The 27878-nt window shown below is 35.6% G+C and overlaps 1 protein-coding gene across 5 annotated transcripts; it reads right to left on the bottom strand.

The window, feature by feature from the left end:
- Positions 1–3492: 3492 nt before the first annotated feature.
- On the bottom strand, positions 3493–26719 carry LOC149800347 (uncharacterized). 5 transcript variants are annotated; one of them, XM_089959961.1, is made up of 11 exons: positions 26538–26631; positions 24834–24871; positions 24266–24432; positions 23965–24008; positions 17460–17579; positions 16252–16371; positions 15936–16052; positions 9178–9379; positions 8290–8379; positions 6519–6611; positions 3493–4963 (listed from the first exon to the last, which is right to left on the bottom strand). In XM_089959961.1, exons 3-11 carry the CDS (start codon positions 24419–24421, stop codon positions 4613–4615), a joined length of 1293 nt encoding a protein of 430 aa, XP_089816087.1. In that variant the 5' UTR covers positions 24422–24432; positions 24834–24871; positions 26538–26631; the 3' UTR covers positions 3493–4612. The 5 variants fall into 5 exon arrangements, with proteins under 5 accessions (XP_089816087.1, XP_089816088.1, XP_089816086.1 ...); XM_089959962.1 differs by lacking the exon at positions 24834–24871 and having other exon boundaries at positions 26617–26719; XM_089959960.1 differs by lacking the exon at positions 24834–24871 and having other exon boundaries at positions 26538–26675.
- Between the last annotated feature and the right edge of the window lie 1159 nt (positions 26720–27878).

Here is a 27878-nt window from a genome sequence, read left to right as displayed (position 1 = left end):
GGAGAACGTATTCTTTAAACACTTTTTGCGGATGTTTGTGCTCTCATGGCACACAAGGAAGTAGATCTCCAGATCATCGTTAGTAGCTTCGCTTGACTCTACAGACTCACTGTCAGTTTGAACAAGACAGAGTTACTTCACCAACCTTTCCCAGGTACCATAACTTGACCCCGTTTGTGTCTATTGAAGACCCCCAACTGAAAGCGGTCGATCACTTCAAGTACCTTGAAAGCATTATATCTTCCGATGGATCGCTAGACAAAGAGATAACGACACGCATCAGCAGCGCCACTCAATCATTAGGACGTCTCTGCTCTCGCTTGTTGTGTCACAGGAATATCAAACTGTCCACAAAGAAAAAGGTAAAAAAAGCAGTTGTGCTAGCAAACCTACTATATGGATGTGAGACCTGAACAACATACAAGAAGCACATCAAGCAACTTGAGCGCTTCCACACAAAATCCCTGCGTGGATTATGTGAGTCAGATGGCAAGACAGAGTGACGAACCAAGAAGTGCTTAATAGAGCAGGCCTAACCGGCATCGAAGCGATGTTCATGAGAGCCCAACTTCGGTGGATGGGTCATGTCATCCATATGGAGGAGTCTCGAATGCCACGTAAGATTTTGCATGGAGCTCTATCTCATGGACACAGACAAATTGGTCGTCCGAAGGAACGATTCAGTGATTCCATCAAGGACAGCCTGAGATGCTAATCGATATCTGTGACAAACCTCGAGTCCTGGCTGGCGTGCAGCTGTTAGTAATGGGTGCAATACCTTCGAGGATGCCCGCAGAACGAAAGTCGCCAAGTAACACAGGAAGGCCTCAACGTCAAGAACCAACCTATACCTCCAGTGTACACACTGCTCCAGGACATGCGCATCTCATATCGGACTCATCAGTTACATGAGGACCCAACAGCGAAGAGTAGCGCAGGATTGACTTAATCGAAGCGCGATGGTAAACCAACAAATGTATGTATGTATGTATGTATGTATGTATGTATGTATATATCAACATATATGTATGTATGTACCAGATACATTATGTGGAGTCCAGTTAAAGTTCTAGAAATGTACATATAAAAATTTCCAAGCAAGAAAGAAGTTTATGAAAGTAAACCTTCCTTTTAAATGTCAATCTAAAGTTCTGAAAGAGGGATGACAAGAGGCAGAGATGTTAAAACTCCGCAATAAATGTATTAACAAGAAATAAAGGTCAAATATAATGAATGGTCAAAATCTGTTGCAAGAAACTCATCCCCATTACCCTTCCAAGACGTTTCCTGATTCACATTCATGACGTTTCCTAATTTAGTTTACAAATAGAAACGTTTGTTTCTTTCTATTAGGGTGGTAGTCGATATACTTGATACCTGTGAGCTCCATTGTCATGGTTTATAATCAAGCTGATGTTGGCCCTGCATACCTAATATTCGACCAAAACAATAACACAGCCTCGGTTCATTTTTTATATGAGGAGTACCACCCCTCAGTCATGGGGTTGATATTCCGACGTTTGCTTGTGGAGATGATACCCGTAGTACAAATGTGACTAGCAGTGCATGAATTTCCAGATTGTGTGAGCAAACCACATTTCTTTAAGATATTAACGGGGCTGATGAGTCAAACATTCAATGGTTTGCAAGACTTTGTGCTTCTGGACAAAGGATGTGAATCTTGCTTTTGAAAGATTTCAATGCAGTTCAGAGATGTGACGATAATTGTACTTTATACAGAAAAATGGAATCTGTGCCAGACAGGTGGCTGGAGATGTCACCAAGTCGTGGTAGTATAATGGCAACTGAGTGATTGTCTCAATCTTGTGAACTCTATAAAGTCACGACAGGATGCTTAGACTTGCTTGCATTTACTTTGAAAACGAAAGGATTCGTTATGGACGTTAAAAATAACAAATATCAGATATTATTTTTGGAGGTTATTAATAAACAAGGCAGTGATTCGATAATGTTGCAGTATTTTATAGATTTAATTTGTGGCTTCTAGATGAGGACAGTGTGATCACAACATTTGATTCTCTTAGGGATGGTCCATTTACATCAAAGATGATTTATGAAGAAGATGTTCCAAATGAACTCATAAATATTTTGCGTCCATATGTCAAGCATATACCGATAAGATTTTCAAGCTGATCCGCCAACCATCCAGCCATAATCAAGTTCAGTCTGTATTATAATCCTGTATAACCGATGTAAGACTTTCATATGAGTTCCCCATATATTTGCAATGAATTGTTTTATATCCAGGACATTTTGACGCGTGTCCCTGAGGTAGTAATATACAAACTGAAAGCCAAATCGTAGCCCAAGAGTTTTCGGTTTCCTCCATAGCAAACAGAGCCAGTCATCAATATAAAGTTTGGTGACATCATACATTCTACATAATCGACAGAAGTGAAATGAAAAGATTTTAAAATTTCTAACCCGTTGTTTTTTTTTTTGATATTTCGAATCTATATTTAAATATGTCTGTAGTTGTTCAATAGTATGCATACTCGTTGATCTATAACACATCAAACTGTCAGCGACATATAAAATTCTCTCATTTCCAGGAACATGGTGTTGCACTGGGTTGTTACTTTTTAAGTTGGAAAAGGTGATCATCAGTTTGCTGTCCTTAGGTACACACATATCTTAAGCGTATTTTCCAGAAAGGGTGATAAAGAACTTAGTTCTGAAATTTCAGAGTTTCAAATTATTTCATAGTAAGATAGGTATGTTGCCTACTAACCCTTGGTTGAATAGGATATTTGTTATGCCGTACTTCCATGTCGTATCAGAAAATTAATCCAAGTCGCAAAAAAGGCTTCTTGATATGAATGGTTTTCTTAACCAATTCTTGAAGTGTGACTAGATAATCAGTTGTGCTTCTCGGCAACCAAATCAACATTGCTCGTCAATAGTAGTTTGCTGGACTCCAGATACCAGAATAGTCTTTAAGTTTATTGTTTTTTCCATGGCTTTATAAACACAACATTTAGTGTTAGGGGCGATAGTTGGAAGTGTCAAAATTGTTCTCGTCCTGGATTAGGTAATAGTTTCCAAAGTCGCCACATTTTTTATTGAAAATAATAGCGTCCTGAAAGCGCTATTGCAAAATGTTTCAGAAGTTGATATTGGATATTATTTGATGCCGTTGACTTGTCATGAACGCGATCAAGAGATATATATTGTTCTCTACACGTGAAAGATTTACTGTAATTTTCAGACTTATGATGTTTCGGAAATTTAAACGAATCACTTAGAACATGTTTTTGAGACCAAAATGTTCTCTAGCAATGAAGTTCTGGAGAATGTTTCAGTTTTAGATTTGACTTGACAATACAATAGGAACCGACTTATTGTACTTTTGCAAATGATTATCCATACCATGTGCATACTGATTTAATAGAGGAGCAAGACTTCAATCCAGATATATAGATTTCCATATTTTTCGGTTGGCGTGCCTATATTTGTACGATGAGATTCATAAAGGTAATTATTATATTTATTGAGACTTTCAGTTGTTTTGTTGAAATTAAAATTTTCAAGGACTATTTTTTGTACACTGATGGCAAGTGTCATCCAACCATAACTATTTTGACACGTTCAGGAACCGTTAAAGTTTTGGATATTGTTGGCTAGATATCTACATTTTAACCGTTAAAGTTTTGGATATTGTTGGCTAGATATCTACATTTTAACCGTTAAAGTTTTGGATATTGTTGGCTAGATATCTACATTTTAACCGTTAAAGTTTTGGATATTGTTGGCTAGATATCTACATTTTAACCGTTAAAGTTTTGGATATTGTTGGCTAGATATCTACATTTTAACCGTTAAAGTTTTGGATATTGTTGGCTAGATATCTACATTTTAACCGTTAAAGTTTTGGATACTGTTGGCTAGATATCTACATTTTAACCGTTAAAGTTTTGGATATTGTTGGCTAGATATCTACATTTTAACCGTTAAAGTTTTGGATATTGTTGGCTAGATATCTACATTTTAACCGTTAAAGTTTTGGATATTGTTGGCTAGATATCTACATTTTAACCGTTAAAGTTTTGGATACTGTTGGCTAGATATCTACATTTTAACCAGCTTGTAGTCCTAAAACGAACTGAACTAAAACTTAGCTCATATTTTCTTGTATGTGTCTTCCTATCCTTCTGTTTTTTGTCATTATTGTCTTAACGTTTCACGTCTATCAGGACCAGCACACTTGTATCGGCATTAACCGTCGTTACTTTCATTCATTCATCTTTCCTTGCTGTGTTGTGATCTACTTATGACTCTTTCAAGTTTCAATAATTAATTCCTCGTATTCTTATCTGTCTTGAAATTCCATATTTAAACAATATTTTAATAATCTATAACACTGATCAAAGTTGTGATTCCGATATGTACATCAATTAAAGTAGGCGAGATTACAATTTTGTAACTTTCATTAATTTTGTCTCATAACGCAATATGAAAAAACCGGGCATCATAAACCGGGCATCATAAATCGGGCATCTTGGCATCTTGTTCAACTTTACTAAATGCTGTTTGAATAATATCCGTTGTGTTTATATCCACATTTTTCACAACTAGGATTACGGTTTTTATATCACTCTTTCTTAGTGGATTCTGTAATTTCAGAAATTGTATCCAATCCTTGTGCAACTCCCTTTTTCATGATTGGACCGTCCTTATATAAGTACAAAGCAGGCCACACAACGAATTCCAAGTACATGCCAGTGCGTGTATAACCTGTAAACTTAGTTATATCAAAAAGGGTGGGAAATTCGTTTCCATCCTCACATTTTCCTTCATATTTTGGGTTATCGCCAAAGTCTATATGCATCTTTGGACTCTTTATGGTCATTAACCAACAGAGACGGGTACATTTCTCAATATATTTATCAAGACTTTCGTGTAGATTTCCTTCAGGTTGAAATTCTATTTGCTGTCTGACATCCTATTTACAATAGAGAAAACTGTATTAAAAGACGATACATTAATAAATCACAAAGCCAAAATAATTACAGAATATTATATATATTAAAGAGAGAGAGAGAGAGAGAGAGAGAGAGAGAGAGAGAGAGAATTATAAATATACACCAGACAGAATTGAGACTGCTATCCCTGGATTCTATAGAAGAATGCTTGACACTAGTATGCATAGCTAATAATTAATACAAAAAGTATCATACAGGTTAGAATTTTTTTAATTTGTACTCTAAGGAGATTCGAACCCAGGTTCATAGCTAAACGGCACCCATTGTGGTGTGTGCACCCTTGCATCTGGGTACGAATCTGCGTAGAGTACGAGTAAGTATATATACATATCCTATGGCGATCCTATGGCGAATAACAGTCCTTTCATTTAGAGACTTCTGCTGTGAATTTTATTGAAAGTTGGACTGAAAATTTGAGAAGATAATGATGTTTATTAGTCCAACATACAACAATATTCACAGCAGGAATCTCTAATGCAAATTATGTTTTCTGTTGTACATAACAACGAGACTGTTATGAAACAAATTCGTTGCAAGCATCAACTCATAACCAACTGATTAACACCTGTATCTTATTTCTGTCATTCAAAACATTGCATTCGGAACACCCACTGTAGCCAGGCACAACCTATATGCAAAATATGCACCGATGATGAAATACCACCAAAAGGGTCTGAAGAGTTATATTAACATTCGATAAACCTAGGCTACCATAAATGCTTCACAGCGGAGGGTTAATCAAACAAACCGCATTAATTATTCCTAGCAAAACATCAGTCTAAGTAGAGACAAATAGGTGTGCTTGGGATTATCTTTTAAGTATGAATTCAAAGACAAATTAGATTTAATAATTGATATAAAGCAAGACTCTTAGCACATCAAACTATTCCAGACTATTGCCACATCAGCACAATAGCTTTGACATCATTTGGAACACCATAACACATTTGGAATAATCAATACGTTTGGGCTTGTGTTAGAAATGTTAGGACCAGTTAGATGTTCATTCACTATTCTGTTGGTTATTTTTTCACTTTGTATTTTAGGAGAATATGTTATTTGTTCAATTTTACAAAACTCTTTTGTTTTCGATCTTTCCTGTTACTTAGTCGTAGTACTGGATACAGCGCCTATGAAGTCTGAAACCAAGCAGTTTGAGCCAGAATGACTAGAAACATCAACCACACACGAAAAGTATCATGCTTTTACAGCGACCACGTTTCAATAAAATAATTCTTTCATTAAATATCATCACTCATTCATTCACTTAGAATTACTATTTCTTTGTAATTCTTCTAGGTGTTGTTATCTCTTGTTGTATAAAGCTTTTCGACAACCTTCATGTAATTTGATTCCTTACTTGCAAGATATAGACATAAATGTTAGTTAAAACATTGTTTGAAAATAAATAGGCAACCTCACATCCCAAAAAAATATATCAACGTGATTCATGCAAACTGCGATATAAATACAGTGATGCGTTTGTTTAAGAGGAGGAATTCATCGAAAAATAACCTTTGTAAACCTATCAATGTTACGATCAAGGTTTTTCAGTCTGTATTCTCCCAGGTTTTTCTTTGTTTCCATGATGACGAATTCATCTTTCTCCTGGAATAGAGATAAGCTTTTAAAGTTTTAAGAATTGTAATTTGGAAAGACTAATTAGTCTGCGAAATGAATTATGGATAACGCCTTATACTGGTATTTAAGTGATTTCTATCACATTCAACCTGGCACGACTGAAGGCAAAGAGCAAAGTGCGTGAAGTAACCATCAGGGACATGCTCTTCGCAGATGATGCTGCTCTAGCCACCCACACGGAAACTGAGCGTCAGCGCCTGATGGCCTGCTTTGCTAAAGCATGTGATGAGTTTGGGTTAACCATAAGCCTAAAGAAAACAAACGTGATGGTTCAGGACGCGGACCCCCCCCCCCAAGCATCATCATTAACAACTACGAACTTGAGGTGGTGAGTCAGTTCATGTACCTCGGCTCTACCATCACCAACAACCTCTCGCTCGATTCTGAACTCAACAAGCGGATCGGAAAGGCATCAACAACTCTCTCCAGGTTGTGGCAGAGAGTGTGGAACAACAGCATGCTGACCATGAACACTAAGATCACCGTGTACCGTGCATGCGTGCTAAGTACTCTCATATACGCCAGTGAAACCTGGACTCTGTACGCCTCACAAGAGAAAAGACTGACCGCCTTTCGCATGCGATGCCTCCGAAGCATACTCGGGATCGCCTGGAGTGATCGAGTAACAAATAACGAGGTGCTCGAGCGTGCCAAGATTCCCAGCATGATCACACTCCTCCGCCAACACCGCATCAGATGGCTGGGCCATGTACGTCGGATGGTTGACGGACGGATCCCCAAAGACATTCTTTATTCGGAACTCGCCTCTGGCAAAAGGTCGATCGGACGGCCACATCTCCGCTTCAAGGGTGTCTGTAAGCATGACATGAAAGCCCTTGATATCGATGTCAACACCTGGGAAGAGCTCGCTCTAGACAGATTAAGCTGGCGACATGCTCTGATCACTGGTCTGAAAGCCGGAGAGGACAAGCAACACTTGCTAGCTGATGAAAGACGATCGCTTAATTCCATCGTATCTCGAGACTAACGGATGCCAACACACACACACACACACACACACACACACACACACACACACACACACATTCACATTATGTTTTTGTTCAAAATCATAAATTTTTTAAACTACATACTAACAATTAATTCCAAGATGTTAAATAACATAACTTCATACTATGTACATTCACTTTCAGTAAAAGGCAAGGTAAACTTTTGTATCTCCTTTAATATCCTTAATCCACGGAAACATGCATTCAAGAATTAACTGCAACGTCATCCAGCCCCACTCCGCACTTCCGAACTCAAGAAAAGAAATACAAATATCAAAATAAACAAGTAAACAAACCTATATATATCATTCTTGCGATTGATTCCTGTATGCCATTTTCGACCATCTGGCTATATATAGATCTGTTGAGGTCTAATGAATTGTATTTAGATTCCGTCATTTTGTATTTTTAAAATTCACATTTCGCGATTTAAAATAGCAAGGGAACAAGAATACTGAAATTGTCCGTAGGGATAAATATGTCGCCTAAATAAGCGTGATACGAAATTATGATGTATGGAATAGTTTTATAAATATGACTGAATCTGTATAGCATTATATTTTACAAACGAACCATTACGTGGTATACGTTTAGATTGTTTGCGGCTTGTTCGCATCTGCCGTAATATATTTTACCTCATCACATATTCCAATATAAGCTACAATCTTTTCCCTAAGGTCGTTGTCATTTTTTTTAGTGGAGTCCAGACATTTGGCGTAGATCTCCTGAAAATATACTTTATATAAGAAGAACGTCGAGTGTGAAAACAATGTAATTCAAACGATATTTTAATTGTCTCTACCTAATTTATTTGTTAATAAGCCAAATGTAAAACACAAGAGTGTTTATTAAAGAACAAAGGAAATGGTTTCGAATATCAAATAGATGAAATAATGCATATGAACTATGGAACCACATCGTTGCAGAAACTGTCATTTCATATTTTGCGCTTTTGACACTCTAAAACAGTAATATAAATTGGTCAAAATCAACATAAATAAACCCCCACATAAATATTCCACTTATGATTTAAATAAAATCTGTCTGAATATCTTTCTCTTATACAGATAGGAATAGCAATCCACTGTGTCGGTTTGTTAAGTCACAGGCAGATTGGCAAATTAGAATATATAGACAGCGTACAGTCTAACGAAAAAGATCAAGCAAACGAATGTAATGATAGCGAGCAACACATATTTAGAGAAACATTCATAGTACACAAATGCATAGCTGTAAGTGGGTAGTCTGTTTTGGGATTTTAAAAATAATCCTATTACATTTTAGCAGCAACTGAGTCATTTTCTGATTTGATATACACATTACGATTCTCCCTGTATCCTATTTTTTTTTTCGGTAATATTTCGTATTCTAAGTGCTCGTAATTACCTTTTTCATGTTTTATTCAACATGCTATGCTACTGGTGATTGAACGATATCCTATTAAATGTTGTTGTTCGAAAATTTTGCAGATGTTATTAAATTTAGACATGGTTTATTGTTGGTAGTCAAGACAAAATTTCTACCTGTAATATGTTTAACAGTCGTCTCACTGTCTCGTCTTCTGGCGAATCGTCAGCTTCAATAAGATGTTCGAAGGCATTAGTCCATTCATTATCGTAGAGCTCTGAAAACTGCTGTGCCAGCTTTTCGGGTCTGTTGGCATCGCTCAGGTCCGCAATGTTTGGGTTGTTTTCTGTGAACTGACAGGATGTAATTTCGCTTAACCTTTAATTATAGAAACGGTAAGAGTTTATGTCAGGAAAACAGCAATGAAACAGGCAAGCGGAAATATGTTCACATTGAAGTTAGAAATATAAATGTCCGTAGCGGAACCAATCCATATACGATGCGGTTGAACCTTTTCAGTGTAGCCAGGAAGGATGAAGAAAACGACAAGACATGAATCGAGTCGGAATAAACTGACTGAAGTGCATTAAGGCAGTGCCATCCCAATAAATTTGGCCAGCATGAATAGGCACGAGTCCCGATATGGTGAAGATAATTTGCCCCAGTACCAATTAATTTCTTTTAAAAAATGTCCAATAACCAAACGAAACCCTGCTTTGTTAAATTTGAAATATACCCAACTGGAAAACTAAAATAGGACGAGCGTTAATGAGGATACTTTGCCAAAACCTTTTAGTATATACTAATATGATGCTTTGCCAAAACCTTTTAGTATATACTAATATGATGAGTCATATCTTCCAACCATACAATATATTTTATATCGTTTCATGGAAAGAGTGCTGGTGATGTTCCCATCGACCGAGGTTTGGTGAAATACACAAGAGATTGATTACTATTTCTGTGATCGATTTTGTTCCAAATTTATTTCTATTTCAAACTACAACCTCGTTATAAATTAGCCTCGATTTCATTTACCGTGATATGGACAAAACGTTGACAATTAATTAATAATCAATCGTAAGAAGATACTGTTGATCTAGCGTAAACTTTTTTATGATTTCCAAAGCTTGTACTCAACGTTTAATGTAGCATGGTTTTCACTTGTTCTGTTGACATTTTTACTTGATGTTTTCTATCCATATTTAAAAGTAAGTAATTGTAGTACAATAAAACATTGTGATGTATTTTCATATCAATATATCGATTCTTCGTTATGTTTATATATTAAGATCCTAGCTACCTATCTATATTTTATTATGGGAGTCTTGATATTAAAGGTGTATAATATTCACTTCTATTGAAAGTATCTATAATAGCAATTCCTTCAGTATATTCCTAAGTTTTTGTATTTTAAGATTTACAATCGTCCGGCACTATTCTCATATTTGAATACTGAAATCGATGCACGCAATACATACAGCCTATAACAAAATACAGTACATAACATACATACATACCTATATACAAACATATACAGATACATTTATACATACAAAACTACCTCATTACAGCCTTTGAAACAGACCATTGGAAAACATGAAATAATATATAATGTGTCTGCTACTGAATCAAATGTGATGTATGACCGTTCTAACGTTTGAAAAGTTCCAGTGTTATAACAAAGAGACCTATAGTGAGTGACTATTAAATATATAAATGCATACAGTCACAAGGTTTAACCTATATTTAGCAGCCACGTATACGAAAATAACAAATTGGATGCTTAACACAGATGACCTCTAAATGGAGATTCAACTATGACACTTAGGTTTTGAACAAATATCATCGATCAACTAATATCATTATTTGGCAACAGAATATCTTATATGATATAGTAGCTGTATCGTCTGTTCATTACTCCTTCATGGATTAAAAAGAGGAAACAGTCGATTAATCGTTTCCTCTTAAATACCGATGGATGTTTAATGAGGATCTAGTATGTACATCATCAATATTCGTTGGCATTTTTTCGGACTGAATCGCTTTTTGTGTACACTGACTTGGGCAGACATTGCAGGATATGATAGTGTTTGAACGTTGTTTCTTTTTTCCCTTCTATAATTACAGATGAATTCAATTGGGGGGGGGGGCACGGAGTGGATGAGTCATCTAAAGCATTCACTGTTACTAGATATGGCGATATCACCTGTGACTGCGTGGGTTCAAGTCTCCGGTTCAGCAAATGTCGGTATGTGAGAAAGCTTGCCAGTAGCTTCTCTTGGATCGTTTGCTCTTCGGGGATTTGCCCGGGTTCTTCCTCCACCATTTATACTGGCTTCCATGAATAGCCTATATTGTGCTGAAAAATGGCGTTAAACCCTACAACAACAACAACAACAACATAATAAAATTTTGGTGTTTTAAACAACATATTGTGAGAGCTCACAACGCTTTCAATTCGCTAATATTAAACAGTAAACACTGACATAACGCGTAAAATAGGTAAAGTTTTATACAAAAAAGGAAATTCAAACTGATACATTATTATACACAGCAGTGCCCGTCCTCTCCTCCCTACCCTCCCCCAAAAACGAATGAAAACAATTTATAATATATGTTTTTCTGTTTATAAAATGCATATACATACAAGAAACTAAGTGTTTAGAAATCAATTCACATGATATATGTTTATCTAAAATACTACTATTCTTCAAAGAGCAAACACTTAATTTCCAGGATCCATACTCTCAAGCGAAAGCGGTAAGAAATCATTGTTTGATTAGAAAGTCATTGGATATTACAACAGAAACCAGGTGATTGTTTAACAAACATATAACCTTTATAGAGGACAATCCTTGGAGGGAAATGCAATGAAAATTAGGACCAGGTGGACATTAAAATCAGTGTTGCTTTACATGCAAACACATATAATAGTCACCATACCGTATATACCTATACAAACACGCGTAATTAGTGACATAGCTAGAAAAGAACCACCTAAGTGGTCATCATGTAGACGAATTGTTACATAGTCAATTGTGGCATTAACAATTGTACATGATTGTAAGTTGTGCTTTAGATAATGTTAACAGAATGCTTGCACAGCGAACTTTTGTGAGTTGTAAACGGATGGTTTACATATCATTTGTGTTGCAAACATTTTATAGTTAAAATGGACTTTTCGGTTAGTATAATTTACATCTAGGTCAAATGAAAATATTTATGAATTGTAATCTGATAAACAAATAATTCCATCCTGGTTAAGCTAACTCTTTGGAAATCCATCTGTGTCATAATTTACAGTTGTGTTCAGATCTAATTTGACAGGAATGTTTTTTTTTTTGTTTTTTTGTTTTTTTTTTTCTTTTTTTGTCTTTTTTTACAAATAGTCATTGAAACTACTAAAGTGCTCATTTGCGTTTGGATTTACACACACTGCCTGAGATTATTGTGAAATCATTCAAAATCAATCTGGATTGCGTCATTGCGTTACATCATAACATCAAGACTAGTTTAATACATTTTGGAATATTCTGTATATTTGGACATGAAATAGGAAATTTAAAATTATTCGGATTTAATCGCAATACTTTAAGAGACTTGAATTTTGACTTTGTGCTGTAGAGAAATCAATTGGTTGTTTGTTTGACTTTCATTGATAGATTCCCTTTCCCTGTTACATAATTTAAGTCCTAAAATCGTAATACTATACATAAACAGCTTAAGTGACAAAATATATACTCTAAATATAAAGTCATACACGTATATCAGCACATTCATACCCATACAAAATGTAATTTAAATATCCTATTAACGGTTTCATGAATTTCCAAAGCGGTTTGTGTTCTCTTTTTTTCTAACACGTAAGGTCATTTCTACAGCTGTATAGGCCAGTGGTCATTTATGTAAGCAGATTGTGCGATGCTATGACAGTATATTAAACCATTGTAAAATGCTTTTATAAAAAAAACAGTATAACCTAGGCTTCTAAAACGTTCATTTTTAGGTGTATCCTTTTGCACCCGTATTTCTGAATCGTCATACGTCAGCCAAATCATATTCTTCATATAAACGACGAATCTGCTAGGTCATAATAGGTAATAACAGTTAAAAAACAAAAAACAAAAACAATCTTCGAACCAGTTTTTTTAAGGCATATAATGCATAAATTGAAACAGGTTAGAAAATGACTGATTTGATTTCTTACAATATATTAACAGGATTGAAATTCTCTACGCTTTATACACATAATTCGTAGCTAGTATAATTTCTACCAGTCTGGTTATATGTTGTTTCTACTAAATATTTCAGTACCGAAGCGTATAAATATATGTCTTCTTCGGGGTGGCATATATTGATACCAGGACAGATGTATGATCTTTATATTAGAACAGGAATGGGTCATACACACGACCTTAACGAATAGTAAAAGAAGAAGGTCACAGACGCTGGTAAACAAAATACGAAAACAGAACAAACACCCAAACCAAATAAAGTTGTATTTTCGATGTGCAGTGAAGGTAGTCGGATTCTTGACCAGAAGAACTGGTCTGTATCCATTTGTATATTACTGAAAACAGAATTATCACCTAGAAAATCCCGACAAAATATGTAGCATGAATTCAAAGGGTTTTGTATATTATAAACAAACGAGATGAAGTGTACTGTTTAAGGGGAAAAAATAAAAGAACAATAGTACAAGTGAATCCAAGACATCTGCAAAGAATATTTTTATATTAGTGAATACAAGTGCGAAAATACTATATAATTAGGAATATTTTTCCTTACAAATAGAGGAAATATATTTAATTTAACCTTAACGGTAAGTATCCATGACCCTTAAAACCAGAATGGTCAGTTTAGATTCGGAGGTGCCACCCATTAAATAAGTCAATGAAGTCGCTCGTAATTCCTATCTTTCACCGGAGTACTGCAAAGGTAGTGACGTGACACATTCGACGGTCTCCGTTAGTGACTAATTTAATAAGAATAACATTCATGCATGAGATAAAAACAAAATATTCATTTGAGTGTTGGTGATCAGATGAGGCACATGGAACATACATTGAAAAGCGAACTTGGGTAGAAGACAGTCAGATATCGCGTGGTGCCAGCTTTCGACTGAAAATCGTTTAACCCAGGACGTCGCCGATCGACATCGGATCGATTCATACACATGCGGAAATTGGCAGGGTATCTCACTTCGAGGAATAAATGGCATGGCTCAGAATGTGATGAAACGTCCATATTACCTCGTTGGTTTTAACGGAACCCAACGATGTTCAGGACCAATATCTTTCGTGATTCAGTATTATTTAAATGATTTGGCATGTACAACTTTTTGCACGTAACGGAGGGATTGAAACTTTAAATCAATAGCACGAAAACTTAGATCACATTATAATATGATTTTACAAACCATGTGGTCTGAGAGAATGAACACTGATGTTAATTTCTATCATATGCATGTCTCGTCTGATGGAATGAACACTGATGTTAATTTCTATCATATGCATGTCTCGTCTGAGGGAATGAACACTGACGTTGATTTATATCATATGTATGTCTCGTCTGAGGAAATGAACACTGATGTTGATTTCTATCATATGCATGTCTCGTCCGAGGGAATGAACACTGATGTTGATTTCTATCATATGCATGTCTCGTCTGAGGGAATAAACACTGATGTTGATTTCTATCATATGCATGTCTCGTCTGAGGGAATGAACACTGACGTTGACTTATATCATGTGTATGTCTCGTCTGATGGAATGAACACTGATGTTGATTTCTATCATATGCATGTCTCGTCTGAGGAAATGAACACTGATGTTGATTTCTATCATATGCATGTCTCGTCTGAGGGAATGAACACTGACGTTGATTTATATCATATGTATGTCTCGTCTGATGGAATGAACACTGATGTTGATTTCTATCATATGCATGTCTCGTCTGAGGAAATGAACACTGATGTGGATTTCTATCATATGCATGTCTCGTCTGAGGGAATAAACACTGATGTGGATTTCTATCATATGCATGTCTCGTGATTTTCATTAACTTTTAACATACTTTGCTTTGAACAATGTTTTGATCAACAAATGTAAGCATGCTACTGGCAAAATAAATTAACAAAAATAGGTTGAAACGAAATTGAGAAATTAATAAATTTTCGTATCCTGAAATAGTATGCGATATAGTATAATAAACAAAGCATTGTATGCCAAATGATTTATGAAGAATTATCGATTTGTCTCTACATGTATATTTATACTTAAGAATGTGGTTAATATTTTAAACAAAACTCGTGCGTCTTATAAAATTATGTAAGAATATATCCTTCATCAAGCGAACAATTTCTTCAGTAATTCTAAAGGTATAAAAGCGACAGCATGGTTTCCAAACTTCAGTGATTGGCATCTACAGTCCTCGGCCTTCATCCCTACCGATAATTCTACAATAGATCTGGTTATCTATGTTTCGACTCTTCCCACATCTGTTTTCGTGGTTGGTACCGGTAATATAATGTATCATTTAATACAACCGAACACCAAACTCTGCATTATCCCTTGTATGATTCTTCAGAAATAGAAACATATTGACACATAAATGAGGATGGTTTAAATATAACGTTAAACAAAGAACTGAGTCACATTTCAATTAGTTGATGTTTTATGTGTGTGGTTTTACGAAGCTGTCGGGTAGGTTTTTTCGGAGATCTTGTCTACGATATTCCACGTAGCAAAGAAAAGAAGCAAGTGGAAAGACAAACCTTTTTGAATGTGTATTATGACATTGCCTTAACGACAGATAAATACTTGTTTAATACAAGCTATGTCACACTTTACGGTATTTATGTCATAGTCAATAAGGATTAGAGTGACATATGCAATCCTTAGACGAGACCTTCTAAGCTCTGATATTTTACCTTGTGAGTAATGTTTGGTTTTCTTTTCTTAGCTGACGCACCTCAGCTTCTAATCTTGCTATTGTCTTTTTGTAATCTTTCTCCCGTTTTCTGGATCTGTATGATATATCAGTGAAACTGAAATAAGCAAGTAAACAGAGTTTGATCAAATGACCATACTAACATTAGTTATCGTACACAAAGGATAAGTAACAAACAAGACATTACAGTATGCAATGAAAACTGTTGAGACGATATTATGATTCTATGTTATATATCGTTGCTTACCAGGCGTGTATGATTTCGTTAGAGAAGAAAATATGTTAGTTTTGTCTACCTGGTCCTAAATCCATGCTTTTCTTCTTTCATATGTTGTATTTTCTCGCCCAAAACTACTTTTTTCTTTTTGTCGTGTTTCGTGCGTTTTCGTTCTTCGTGGTCTCGTTCAAATCTTGGCCTAAAATCATATATTTCAGAATAAGAACACAGTACACAATGCTATGCCAGGACAAGAAATACATTAATATGGTGGAACAATGAAATCAAATCGGTCATCACTTCAGCAGTAATTGACTCACGTTATTGACTGTTGTATCTGGCAAATAAACTTGTACCAGGACAGTCAAATATCAGAATACTGTGAATTGCCCTATTTGATCTCGAGTAGTAAATAAAAACTGCATTTACTTGCAATTTTGTTACTACTATTACAACCAATATTTGTATTCTGCGTGTTTTTCTCCTCCTCCTCCTTCTTTTTGTTCTTCTTCTTCTCAATATTATAATTATTATATGATATAGTATCTCTTAGCTGAACACATTATGTTATGTGTGTTTTACAGAGTGAAGTTGTATTTTTTTTAGACATGGGATGGGAGGTGCACACAAATATTGAATATTTTGTAATTTCTTGATTGGTTTAAAAAATGACCTCTTATGACATTTTACATTTTCTCGTTTACATTTCAGTTCTGCAATTACGGAAGATGCTTTGATAATGCTCACATATACATGTTAACAGGGAGATAATATAAAGAACATGTTAATTTTGTCATCATATTTGACACATTATCATAAATATACATTGACCATGGCAGGCTCATTGTCACATTTACAGGACGGCTTTACCTCAATGCTCGTACTCGTTAATTTGATAATCAACAACGGTATTATTTTTTGTGTTACTTTGTTTAGGGTAATGTGCATACATGATATTTGAAAGTGTAAGAGATGTCTTCGTGAAATTTGACATAGAAGAGACACTAACATTGAAACAAACTAAAAATTTCTATTTCGTAATGCAACATATTTGAATACGTACATTATGGTTTTATAATGCCTAGACGAATAGGCTGTTTAACATATATTTAATAAGTTCAAATCCAGATTATTTTGGATTTGAACTTAAATTCTGGGACCTTATTTACCAAAACTTAAAACGAAGCTCCAACATATAAAAGGCTGCGAACCTAATTTTGAAAGAATGGAGTAAAAGCAATTTGGGCCCAAGAAGGAACTACGCAGGCCACTGTCTAAGTCATTTACCTGCTGATAGTACCACCATCCAGTGTTTCATCGAGCTGCATTATATTACGTTCTTCTCGCCCTACTTCCGGTAATGTGATAGGCTGCTTATAAGTCTGTGTTTCAACTGTTTCTTTAATCCTAGCAAGAAGAGGGAACGTATATAAAACTAAACTAGGTGGGTATCTGTGTTATGTATATGCGTTATACAGCCATTCAGTTGCAGCAAAGAAAAGCAATAGGACCTATCCATTGTACAATACATCTAAAGTAATTTACATTATCGAAGACACTAAACGTTCTTTCAGAACTCAGATATTTATGCCAACCATCACCGACGAATACAACAAAACTGTATTTCCTGAAACTCTGACGATTACAGCCAATGCCATTTATTTTTATCTAGCTAAACGCATACATGTCATGTCATGGGCTTATGTTAGAATATCATATTACAATACAGTCTTAAAGCTGGGAATACATATATTAATCGTTGAGGGTATTATTACTGGTTCGTGTATGCATTACGTGTTTTCATTCGCAAAATTCCAAAACTGATGTCTGATAAGGCCTACGTTTTTTAACATCACAGGTAAACGGAATACATCAAAACCTAGTTCTCTCAAGTTGGTAGGAGTATATTTATGATACATTGTGAAACGCAAATGATAAACAAACATCCGCATAAGTTCTGAGTGTGCCGATCGAGGCTGGTGAAATAAGGTGAGGTAATATTTCTTGGTAGATAAGTATATGTTCTTGTCTATGCGTACATGGTGCGTGCATGACTATGTACTGTATGTTCCCTTGTCGTGTTTGAGTTATGTACATAAAAATGAGAGAATCACACACCTTAAATTAAATATCGGAATATCGTTAGCAAAGGCAAATGTTGTAAATTTAACTCTAACCCGTGGAAACGACGGGAAGTGAAATATCGTGCAAGTTTTGGTTTCAAACATCTGCTCAAGGTGTGTATACTTCAAAAGCACGTAAGATAATTGAAGATTATATATTCCAAATTGTAATATTAACTCTGCCTGACAATGTCTGTCGTACTCATGCATGTATGTTAGACAGAGACGTGTTTGAGTGTAGAGTTCAACATGTCTGCATCTATTATGATCAGACAAGATGGCCGCAATCGCTTAACCGATTTGAAGCAGCTGGTCCGTTTTTTAGTGCCGTTTTCATGATATTTGTGCTTGTTGACTGTTTCCATCTTCGTTATTGTATTCATTATGTATTGGTTGTTAAATTCGTATGTGTTTCTTCATCTCCTTGTTTTGGAAACGAGAACAATTAGACTTTTTCTCAGCTGTCCTGCTCCACTGTTTTAGAACAAACCGCCATCACGTGATACTCGCCAGTCAACCCGTTTTTGCTACGATGGACCCTCATTAATTGCTTTAAATGATCACTCCTTGGCTCTCCACACTACATTGTGCTCTAGAATAAACGAACTGGGACTACGTTCATCATGGCCTAAATGTAAATAGAAGCGAAAAAAGAAACGTTATTTCAAAGCTGGCCGGCATAGAACAGGAAGAAGAATCCCAGTTATCTCCCTTATTTCGGCAGAACCATTTTTAAAAAAATTCGACCGTTAATTTAGATAACCTAATTTAAATCCCTATTAATTAGTCAATCTTTGTGTCAACTATCCAAGACATACCTCTGCATTATTCAATGCCCAGTCAGAAGGACCACCGGAAAAGCGCACATAAATAGTTAATTTTATCAACGACTAAAATGTTGACATATTTTTCTTGACAGAAACATGGCTATAAACATCAGGCGATGAGCCCAAGTGTGCGGATCTAACACCCACTGGTTACTCCATCAAGTCGTTCCTCTGTAATTCTCGAGGAGGTGTAATTGCTGTCATCACAAAGAACACCATGATAAAACGTCTTAACTACACAACATTCGATTTCGACCACACATCGTTTGAACTAGTCAACACCACATTCACACTGGAGCAAAGGTCAGTCCATTTTTTCTGCCTATACCTTCCTCCTCCTAGTAGAAAAAACAAGCTGGCTGACTCTCTCTTTTTGGAGCAGTTTCCGAATCTCCTGGACTATCGAAATTCAATACGTGGCAACCTGATTAATTATTCTTGGAGACTTCAACTTTCACTTTGACTGTCCCGGAAACTCAAATACATCAAAACCCATAGATTTCATTAATGTTTTCAACCTCAAACAGTCTGTTAACCAACCCACCATAAACATGGTCACATTTTAGACTGGATTCTTCATAGACCTGATAATAACATTCTAGGTCCTCCCTGGTATCCCATGACCTTGCATCAGATCACCTCTGAATTATATGCCATCTTGACGTATCAGTCCCTAACCCTCCACATTTATCTGCTAGTAAGAGAAACCCCCGTATGATGAACAGAGCTAAACTAATGAACGACATCCAAGCTAACCTAACAACTTGCTTACCTCCTACCGCACAACAACAACTCTATAACTGTCTGCTTTCATTGCTTGACAAACATACCCCAGCTACCAAGTGCAGAGTATCAATTCAAAAGTGTTCTCCATGGTATAGCAGTGTTAGGGAACTGCTTCGCACTGCTAAAAGAGACCGCCGTAAAGCTGAGAGGCTCTGGCTTTCCACCAGATTCACTATTCATAAGCAAATCTATGAAGTCGCTAAGAAGAATGTCACAAATATAGTCCATGCAGCCCACTACACTACTAAGATCATGGAAAGTTCCAGCTGCAAAGAGCTCTTCAAGATTACTAAGAAGTTAATGTCAAGGAACAAATCAACAACACTTCCAACTACCTTCTCTCCAGTCGACCTTCCGGACATGTTTGGAAATTTCTTCCGTGACAAAGTACAAACCATTAGAAATAAGCTTGACACCACAATTTCAATTGATTCGTCGTCACCATACAGTTTTGATACAGAATTTGAGCGGCAGTCATTAGCAGCATTCGAACCTGTCTCTATGGATTTCATACGTACAATCCTGATGAAGATTGCACCAAAGTCACGTGAACTTGATCCAGTTCCAGAATCACTGCTGCTTGAGTGCTTAGATCTAGTATTGCCTTCACTAACTGATGTTATTAATACCTCTCTCTCATCCAGGGAATTCCCATCATTTTTCAAAACTGCCATTGTAAAGCCTCTGCTGAAGAAACCAACACTAGACCATAACGATTTAAAGAACTACCGCCCAGTTTCTAATCTCCCATTCATATCAAAAATCTTAGAACAGGTTGTTCTATCCCAGCTTGTATCTCATCTAAATTCAAACAGTCATTTTAGCAATGTACAATCTGCATATCGCCCTTGCAACAGTACTGAAACTACTCTTCTAAAAGTAGTTAATGACATTCTCTCTTCTTTGGATAGCGGAAAGAATACAGTCCTCACCCTCCTTGATTTGTCTGCAGCATTTGACACAATAGACCATGATATATTACTTCACCGTCTCCAGCGTGTATTTGGCATTCATGATACAGCCTTACTGTGGTTCAAGTCCTACTTGGTCAACAGGACACAAATTGTATCTGCAAATGGAATACACTCCAGCCCAGTTGATCTATGTTGTAGTGTTCCACAGTGGTTTGTTGTTGGACCTGTTCTCTTTATTACGTACACTCAGTCGCTCTCAGGTGTCATAGATTATCATCCAGTGTCTCACCAATTGTACGCTGATGACACCCAAATATACAAATCTAGCCACCCAGCTGAAGTTGATGCTACAATCCAAGGTGTAGAGAGGTGCATTTCTGATGTGAAATCATGGATGACATGTAACAAGCTGCAGATGAATGATGATAAAACTGAGGCAATTCTGATCACAACACAAAGACGTTCTCATTCACATCATTTACCTCAAACAATAAATATCACCAATGCCAACATTAAATTCACACAATCAGTACGAAACCTAGGTGTTACTCTGGACAGTACTCTCACATTGCACCAACATGTCATAACTTTGTTAGATCTATGTACGACTGGTACATTATGCATCGATCCTTTCATGTATTACCAACCTGCATGCAAGGAATATAGAATTGGGATGTTCTTCCCTCCATCATGTGGTAATAGTCGATTAATGGTGACATGAACTATGGCGACTCAAAGGTTGATATGACAGACTCGTGCTCGAAAGGTTGTTATTCGACCTATAATATTCGATCACCTCAAGCCAACTATTGTTTTGTTTTCTTGGGCAAGGCGATCTACAAATATTGCACTGGCATTAAATGACCAACTTGTGGTTCTCCTCAATAAATAATAAACCAAACTCCAATTTTTCTCTGCAGTAAAACAATAAACCAAATTCGTTCTTCCTCTGCATTAAAGCACCAAATCAAAGTTCATAAAATGTAAGTGAATAATCTCACGAAGACGCTGGATTTTAAACGGACCTGATTATGTACATTAGGGGTATTTGTTACCATTTATAGATGGTTATATCTACAGTGCTACTGTCAACCGATATCGAACACCGTTTAGTTGCATCTGTGGCGAATACGTAGTAGGCAGCAAGAAATGAGTTCCCTTTCAAGAAGCACACTTACCAGCAAACTCATTTTTCGATAGGCTGAAGTACTGATACTGTGTATCGTATATAGGTCATCGAGTCAAATCTTTATAAGCTCAACTGTGCTTTTATTGCAGCTATAACAATCAGTACAAAAATAATATAACAAACATACTATCCCACCGTAAAGGCTGAACATAGGATGTTGATATGACAGTTACTGTGACTAATCTTTGTCTCTTTCTCCCTCTTTTTGTTGATTTGCAAGGTTACATAACGTGTTTCTGCTGTAGACGCTTATAAATTATCTTTACTTTTTACTTTTGTTACATACATATTTGACTGTTACATAATATGGCTTTATTTGAAGCTTATGTTCTTAAGTTTGGTAAATTAAATCTTACTTTGTGACATTTATGAGGTGAATCCATTGTATCAATTATTATGCAAAACCCTTCAACGGAACATAATATGTAAACAGTGTAACATTAAGTAGGTATATTACATCGACAGTTAACGATGTAAAGCTTAACATGAATCTGTTGTAAGCTAAACGAGATTTAATATAATGCCTATTACACGACGGCGCTCTCAGCGTCGTGGGTGATCTTCATAATACGAATCTGTTAACCAGAGAAAGAAAGAAACAGCAAAAACAAACGCTGTCCATAATGACTTTGTTTTCATAGTGGGAATAATGAGTATACGATTGTCAGAAGAGGAGCGAAAGTATCTTGCTGGTGTGTACACATGGGTGAAGTCGGATAGGTATGTTGGACTAGAGTCCGACAGTGAAACGTAACACAGAGAACAAATTTTGTGTTTGATTCTGGATCGAATGGATAGCCAGTGTAGGGTACAGAGCACTGGGGAGGTGTGCTCTGATCGTGGTACTCTAAGTATGATCCGAGCAGCTGTGTTTTGAACTTTTTAAATTTTCTGGAGTAGATATTGAGATGAACCAGACAGAATTGAGTTACAATAGTCCAGTCTTGAAAGTACTAATGAACACACACGTGTTTTAGTGGCATCATTGAAATATATTTGCGAACTGAGCTGATGCGTCTCAGCTCAAGATATGCATAGATCTAACAAAGTTATGAGCGATCTGTTAATTAAACCGTTGTTACTTGTACAACTGCAAAGAATGGTGTTGAGAACATGGAGCAAATATACTCATTGTGACCGAAAATTAACAGATATTTAAAAGAAGATTAGATGACTATTAATGTTGTTGTATGTTCATTAGGTCTCGGACACGAAGAAAGACATGAACCAGCGTGACATGCAACACGTGTAGTCTTAAAATGAACTGAGATAAGCAAGTATCCGTATCGTACATGCGATCAGTGTTTAATCTGCATTACTAATCAGGCAAATGTACATGATAATTATCTTCTGTGCAAATGTGGTTCAAGATCCATCTAAATTAAATCTCATCAGGTAATCGAATGCATTCGTATGCTTTTGATTACACGTAAGCGCTAATATGGTTAGGTATCAGGGGTACATCTACTGGTTTGTTTATTTCTGTCAAAGGACAGAGGTATAAAAAGTTTAGATGCCATGTTGTCTGTGACTAAGAAAGAGATATAAAATGTACAGACTAGACGATGTCATGTGTCTAAAAAAGAAGTTCAAAATGTACAGAATCTATGCTGCCCTGTGCTAACAAAGAAATACTAAATGTACTTGCTACATGCTGTAATGTAACTACGAAGTGTATACATTGTGCCCAATTAAACTTTCATAGAGTGTGATTGAAAAGGCAGATCTCACGAAGTGTGGGTGGGTTAATGGGATCGACGAGCCATGCAAGTTTTAAAGTGTCTTCTTTTTTTTTTCTTACTTAATTAGTAATTGATTTCTAATCTCATGGAAAACTACACACAACAACAGCATCAACATCTACCGTCACATCATGAAAACAAAGACGGCCATCATATGTGATCATCAACATTACTCGAGAAGAGAACAGAAGAAAACATGTGAAACAATTACCTCACTGGATCTGATAGCAAATTGTTCGTATGCTTTCCAGCCGTCTAGAAAGGAAAATAATATTTTTTATAAACAGAAGCAAAGTCAATGAAAATAGATCATCACTCTTTCAATGGACTGTTATAAAATCACTGTCTCATCGCTAACTGCTAATTTTGCACAAATTTAGTTTGACTCAATACAATTCATATATTTCCATGACACAAATATATTAAAATAATTGCAATAACGTTGACTAGATTTATATAAATTCTTAAATTAAATTGACTAGGGAGATCGTATGCCTGGTTTAATTACGTACGTTGTCGTTGCTAGGTTCATTGGCTAAGCATTCATCCTTGATATCACCTGAAGTTTGTGTAAACGTCATTGGAACTATTCCGTCAGATTCACGAGTTACATCGTAAATGTGTGTCCCTGGTCTCGCTGGATTAAAACTGCTGTTAACGGTGCCCATATCTGTGATTGCTAGAACTGATATAAAATATAAGAGAAATTGCAGTTGACCAATCAGTATACGTCTTGTAAGTCTTTCATCAGTAATGCTGCAACTCGTGGTGTCGCGTTTAGAGAACGTAAGCCGTAGAAAAGATTTCCACACCACTTTTCTTTGTACGATTTTATTATTTTATTTGACTCTGCATTACCATCAGCAACTATATTATAATCTAACTGAATAAAACGGCTCTAATCGGTTCAACTCTGACATTTTGGTCGAATATCTGGTCCTATCCTAATTTGACTCTATATTCATATATTCCAGATATTTCCAATCAGAACATAGTAAACATTATTGGAACGCAGACGCAGGTGTAGTGATTTCAGAAGCCGAATAATTCAGAGAAAAGCACCCAACTTAGAAATGTTACCTCATGCTTCTAGTACATGCAGAAACCTGTGGTCGAATCTGAGAAGAAAGAGGTGAGCAGCGAAAGTGTCTCATTTGTGATAAATGGGACCCTATGTTTCACTTATATAACATTATATCGCTAAACATAATGAAAGATGCCTCCACAATGTGGTCTATCATGTGCATAGCATTATGTTCATAAATGTTTAATATTTTCACAGCCATTCATGGGCAGAATGCACACCTCAAAACCTTCGTAATGAGACACATGTAACACCTTTGTACAACCCTGAGGCTACACTTACAAACATTTATTGGAAATGTTCATCACAGTCGCTAAATAGGTATCACTAGTTTGTTCTTCCCATCTAATGCACAAGCCCTATCTTCGAGTATATTTTACAGAGAATCAATATCATTTCAAATTCATCTAGGAATGATTGCGAAACGCTAGGAAGATAAATCCAATTTACCTATGAATAAATTGTTAGGACACATTTACAAATAAATACCATCTTAAAAAGCAATTCAATTTAGTTTCTTTTACAAAAATCAATAGTTGAAATAAATCAAATATATCACTTGCTTCATATCAAACTTCCTTTATTTAAAATTATTTAATAATACCTTAAATGCTAATTTTAATATTTTGTAATAACGTAAATGTTATAGTGAGACTGAATGGTCAACGGAGGGCGTTTCTTTAACTAAACACACATAAACATACTGTACAAAGTGGTGATGCATGACAGGAGTCAAAACGTTGTGGTTGAATTAATCGCTGCACAATATACCGACCGGGATGTATATTACAGGTAAATTATTTGCCTTTTACCTATTCAGGTATATGATAATTTTAGTACCCTCGAATCTTCCATCAATCTGGCTTCAATGAAATTATTGCTTTGTAGAATTTAAATTAGGTAAGCGACCTTTGTACAATGATAAGATATACGGTTGATATCTTTGCTACACTGATTGTTGGACTATCTTATTTATATTGAATTTTGTATCACATTTCTCCCCATGATTTCATTTTCACTTTGTGAAATAGTAAATACATTTAGAACTTTACATTGCTAAACAAGCAATATCTTTAGTCAAATTAATGTGTTTTAGTTTTGACATCATTGACTATTCATAACAAAAGAAAAAACTATATTGTAAGACCTTGCATCATGTCTATTTGGTTTGTACACTAGACAATGATATATGAGTTTTAAAAATGATATTGACTGATTATAAAAGTACTATTATCTTTATTGTAACAAAGGTTAGGAATGGTGAAAGTATACGAATTGGAACGATATGATGATAGGAGCTGCCTAAGGAGTGTTTCAAAGGTAGATAAATATTTTATGTATGTATTAATATTTTCTACTTAGTATCTCATTCACATTTCTTGCGGTTATCGTATTCACTATGCGCATCTATGAATAGTAAACTCTCTCTTCACAACTTCTTTCATACTCATACACATATCTTGTATTTCTATTTCATCGGTAGGTTTGTGGCGTACAAAGGTGTGAAAATAAATGGATGAGAGATACATCAAATCAATTAAATTTATACAACTGTCGCGCTAAATGATGTGTTTGCTACTGCTAATAGACAAGACGCATGGCCAACTTGATGACAATGTATTCAGCTTTAAAATGTACTTTCATATTCAAAATGAATTAGATCTCTCAACATTTACTGAGCAATACATATGTCCACTTACCTCAACACACAAATTTGTCCTTTGATTTACATATTGCACAAGTAGAATGATAAAATACGTATCTAAGGGTTTATCTTACCCCTGAACGTACACCGGGTGCTTATCCAGGTAAGGCCATCGCTGTATTGCAGGTCGATAATGTAAACTACTAATGTATATCAGCATTCCATGTAAACGACCTAGATATAACGACATATTAAACTACAAGTACACACACAACGACTTCAGTTTTGGAGAACTCGAAAACGAAACGAAAACAGATTAAGGATACTGAAATAATATTGAGTAAGTTGATTCTGAAATGTGTTGATAAAAGTTACATTATTAGTAACAACACCATTAAGTTAGTAAATGAGTAGAATAAAGTTGAAAATGAAAACATAGTAGACAGAGATCAAAAATATTGTTTTATTCCAGGATATATTTGACAATAAAACCTATATAATCAACATAACAAAATGTGGTCACCTCTATCGAAACACTACTACTACTACTACGACGACTACTACATCAGTTAAACCTCTGGCTACTACCTTTTACTGCAGCTGCCGGACTACCACGGGTATAGTTACTTACACCCATTACCTGTGACTTATTATTATCACAAACGTCTCCACAAAGCCGATGACTGATTTTGGCTGAAATAATTGCGTCACATCAGTTGCAATCATTACAGCACGATATCCTTGAACAGTTGGCGAAAACAATTAGAGGATGCAAAATTGCAAATACAGTAAAACACTTTTAAAATATGAAAAGGCTTTTCATAGGATAGGAACTCTATCTATATGACTACACGAATAGCATCCATAAGCTCCATTAAACATCTATATCACCGATAAGATAATTATAAATAATAATGCAAATAATAATAATAATAAATAATTTGAATATATCTGAAAACATAACTGATCCACGAACTTGCCGTGTCGAAAGGATACCTTTTATGTTATGTTCTAATTTCTTGGAGTTTCCTAATGTCGCTATGAAAGATTGGAAACCAGATGCCCCCTATTTCAGATCACCCAGTTTAGATAACGATTTATCGTTAATATATAAGGTATAACATTAAAACATTGATACAGTGTTAATAAACGAGAGAGGGATAAGACGGCTAATGAACTATATAGCATACATATATATATGTATATATATATATATATATATATATATATATATATATATATATATATATATATATATATATATATACAAAAACATATCCCGAATTATCCATAGACGTAAAATGCTTTCTAAATAAGTGTGCGAACATCCAAGTCGCGGATATCAACGAAGCGAACAACAAAATGTCACGATCACTGCATTAGTTATGTACATAGA

Source organism: Sinohyriopsis cumingii, chromosome 5, assembly GCF_028554795.1.
Source record: "Sinohyriopsis cumingii isolate HCF-2022 chromosome 5, ASM2855479v2, whole genome shotgun sequence".
NCBI lineage: Eukaryota > Metazoa > Mollusca > Bivalvia > Unionida > Unionidae > Sinohyriopsis > Sinohyriopsis cumingii.
This window is presented reverse-complemented; position numbering and strand designations above follow the sequence as displayed.

Excerpts from the sequence above, each read along its gene's own strand:
- LOC149800347 (XM_089959962.1), bottom strand. The coding sequence starts at position 24,421 with ATGGGCACCGTTAACAGCAGTTTTAATCCAGCGAGACCAGGGACACAC. Across the intron at positions 24,009-24,265 it reads ATGAACCTAGCAACGACAAC|ACGGCTGGAAAGCATACGAA; the intron begins GTACGTAATTAA and ends TTTCCTTTCTAG. Across the intron at positions 4,964-6,518 it reads ACATTGATAGGTTTACAAAG|GATGTCAGACAGCAAATAGA; the intron begins GTTATTTTTCGA and ends TATTGTAAATAG.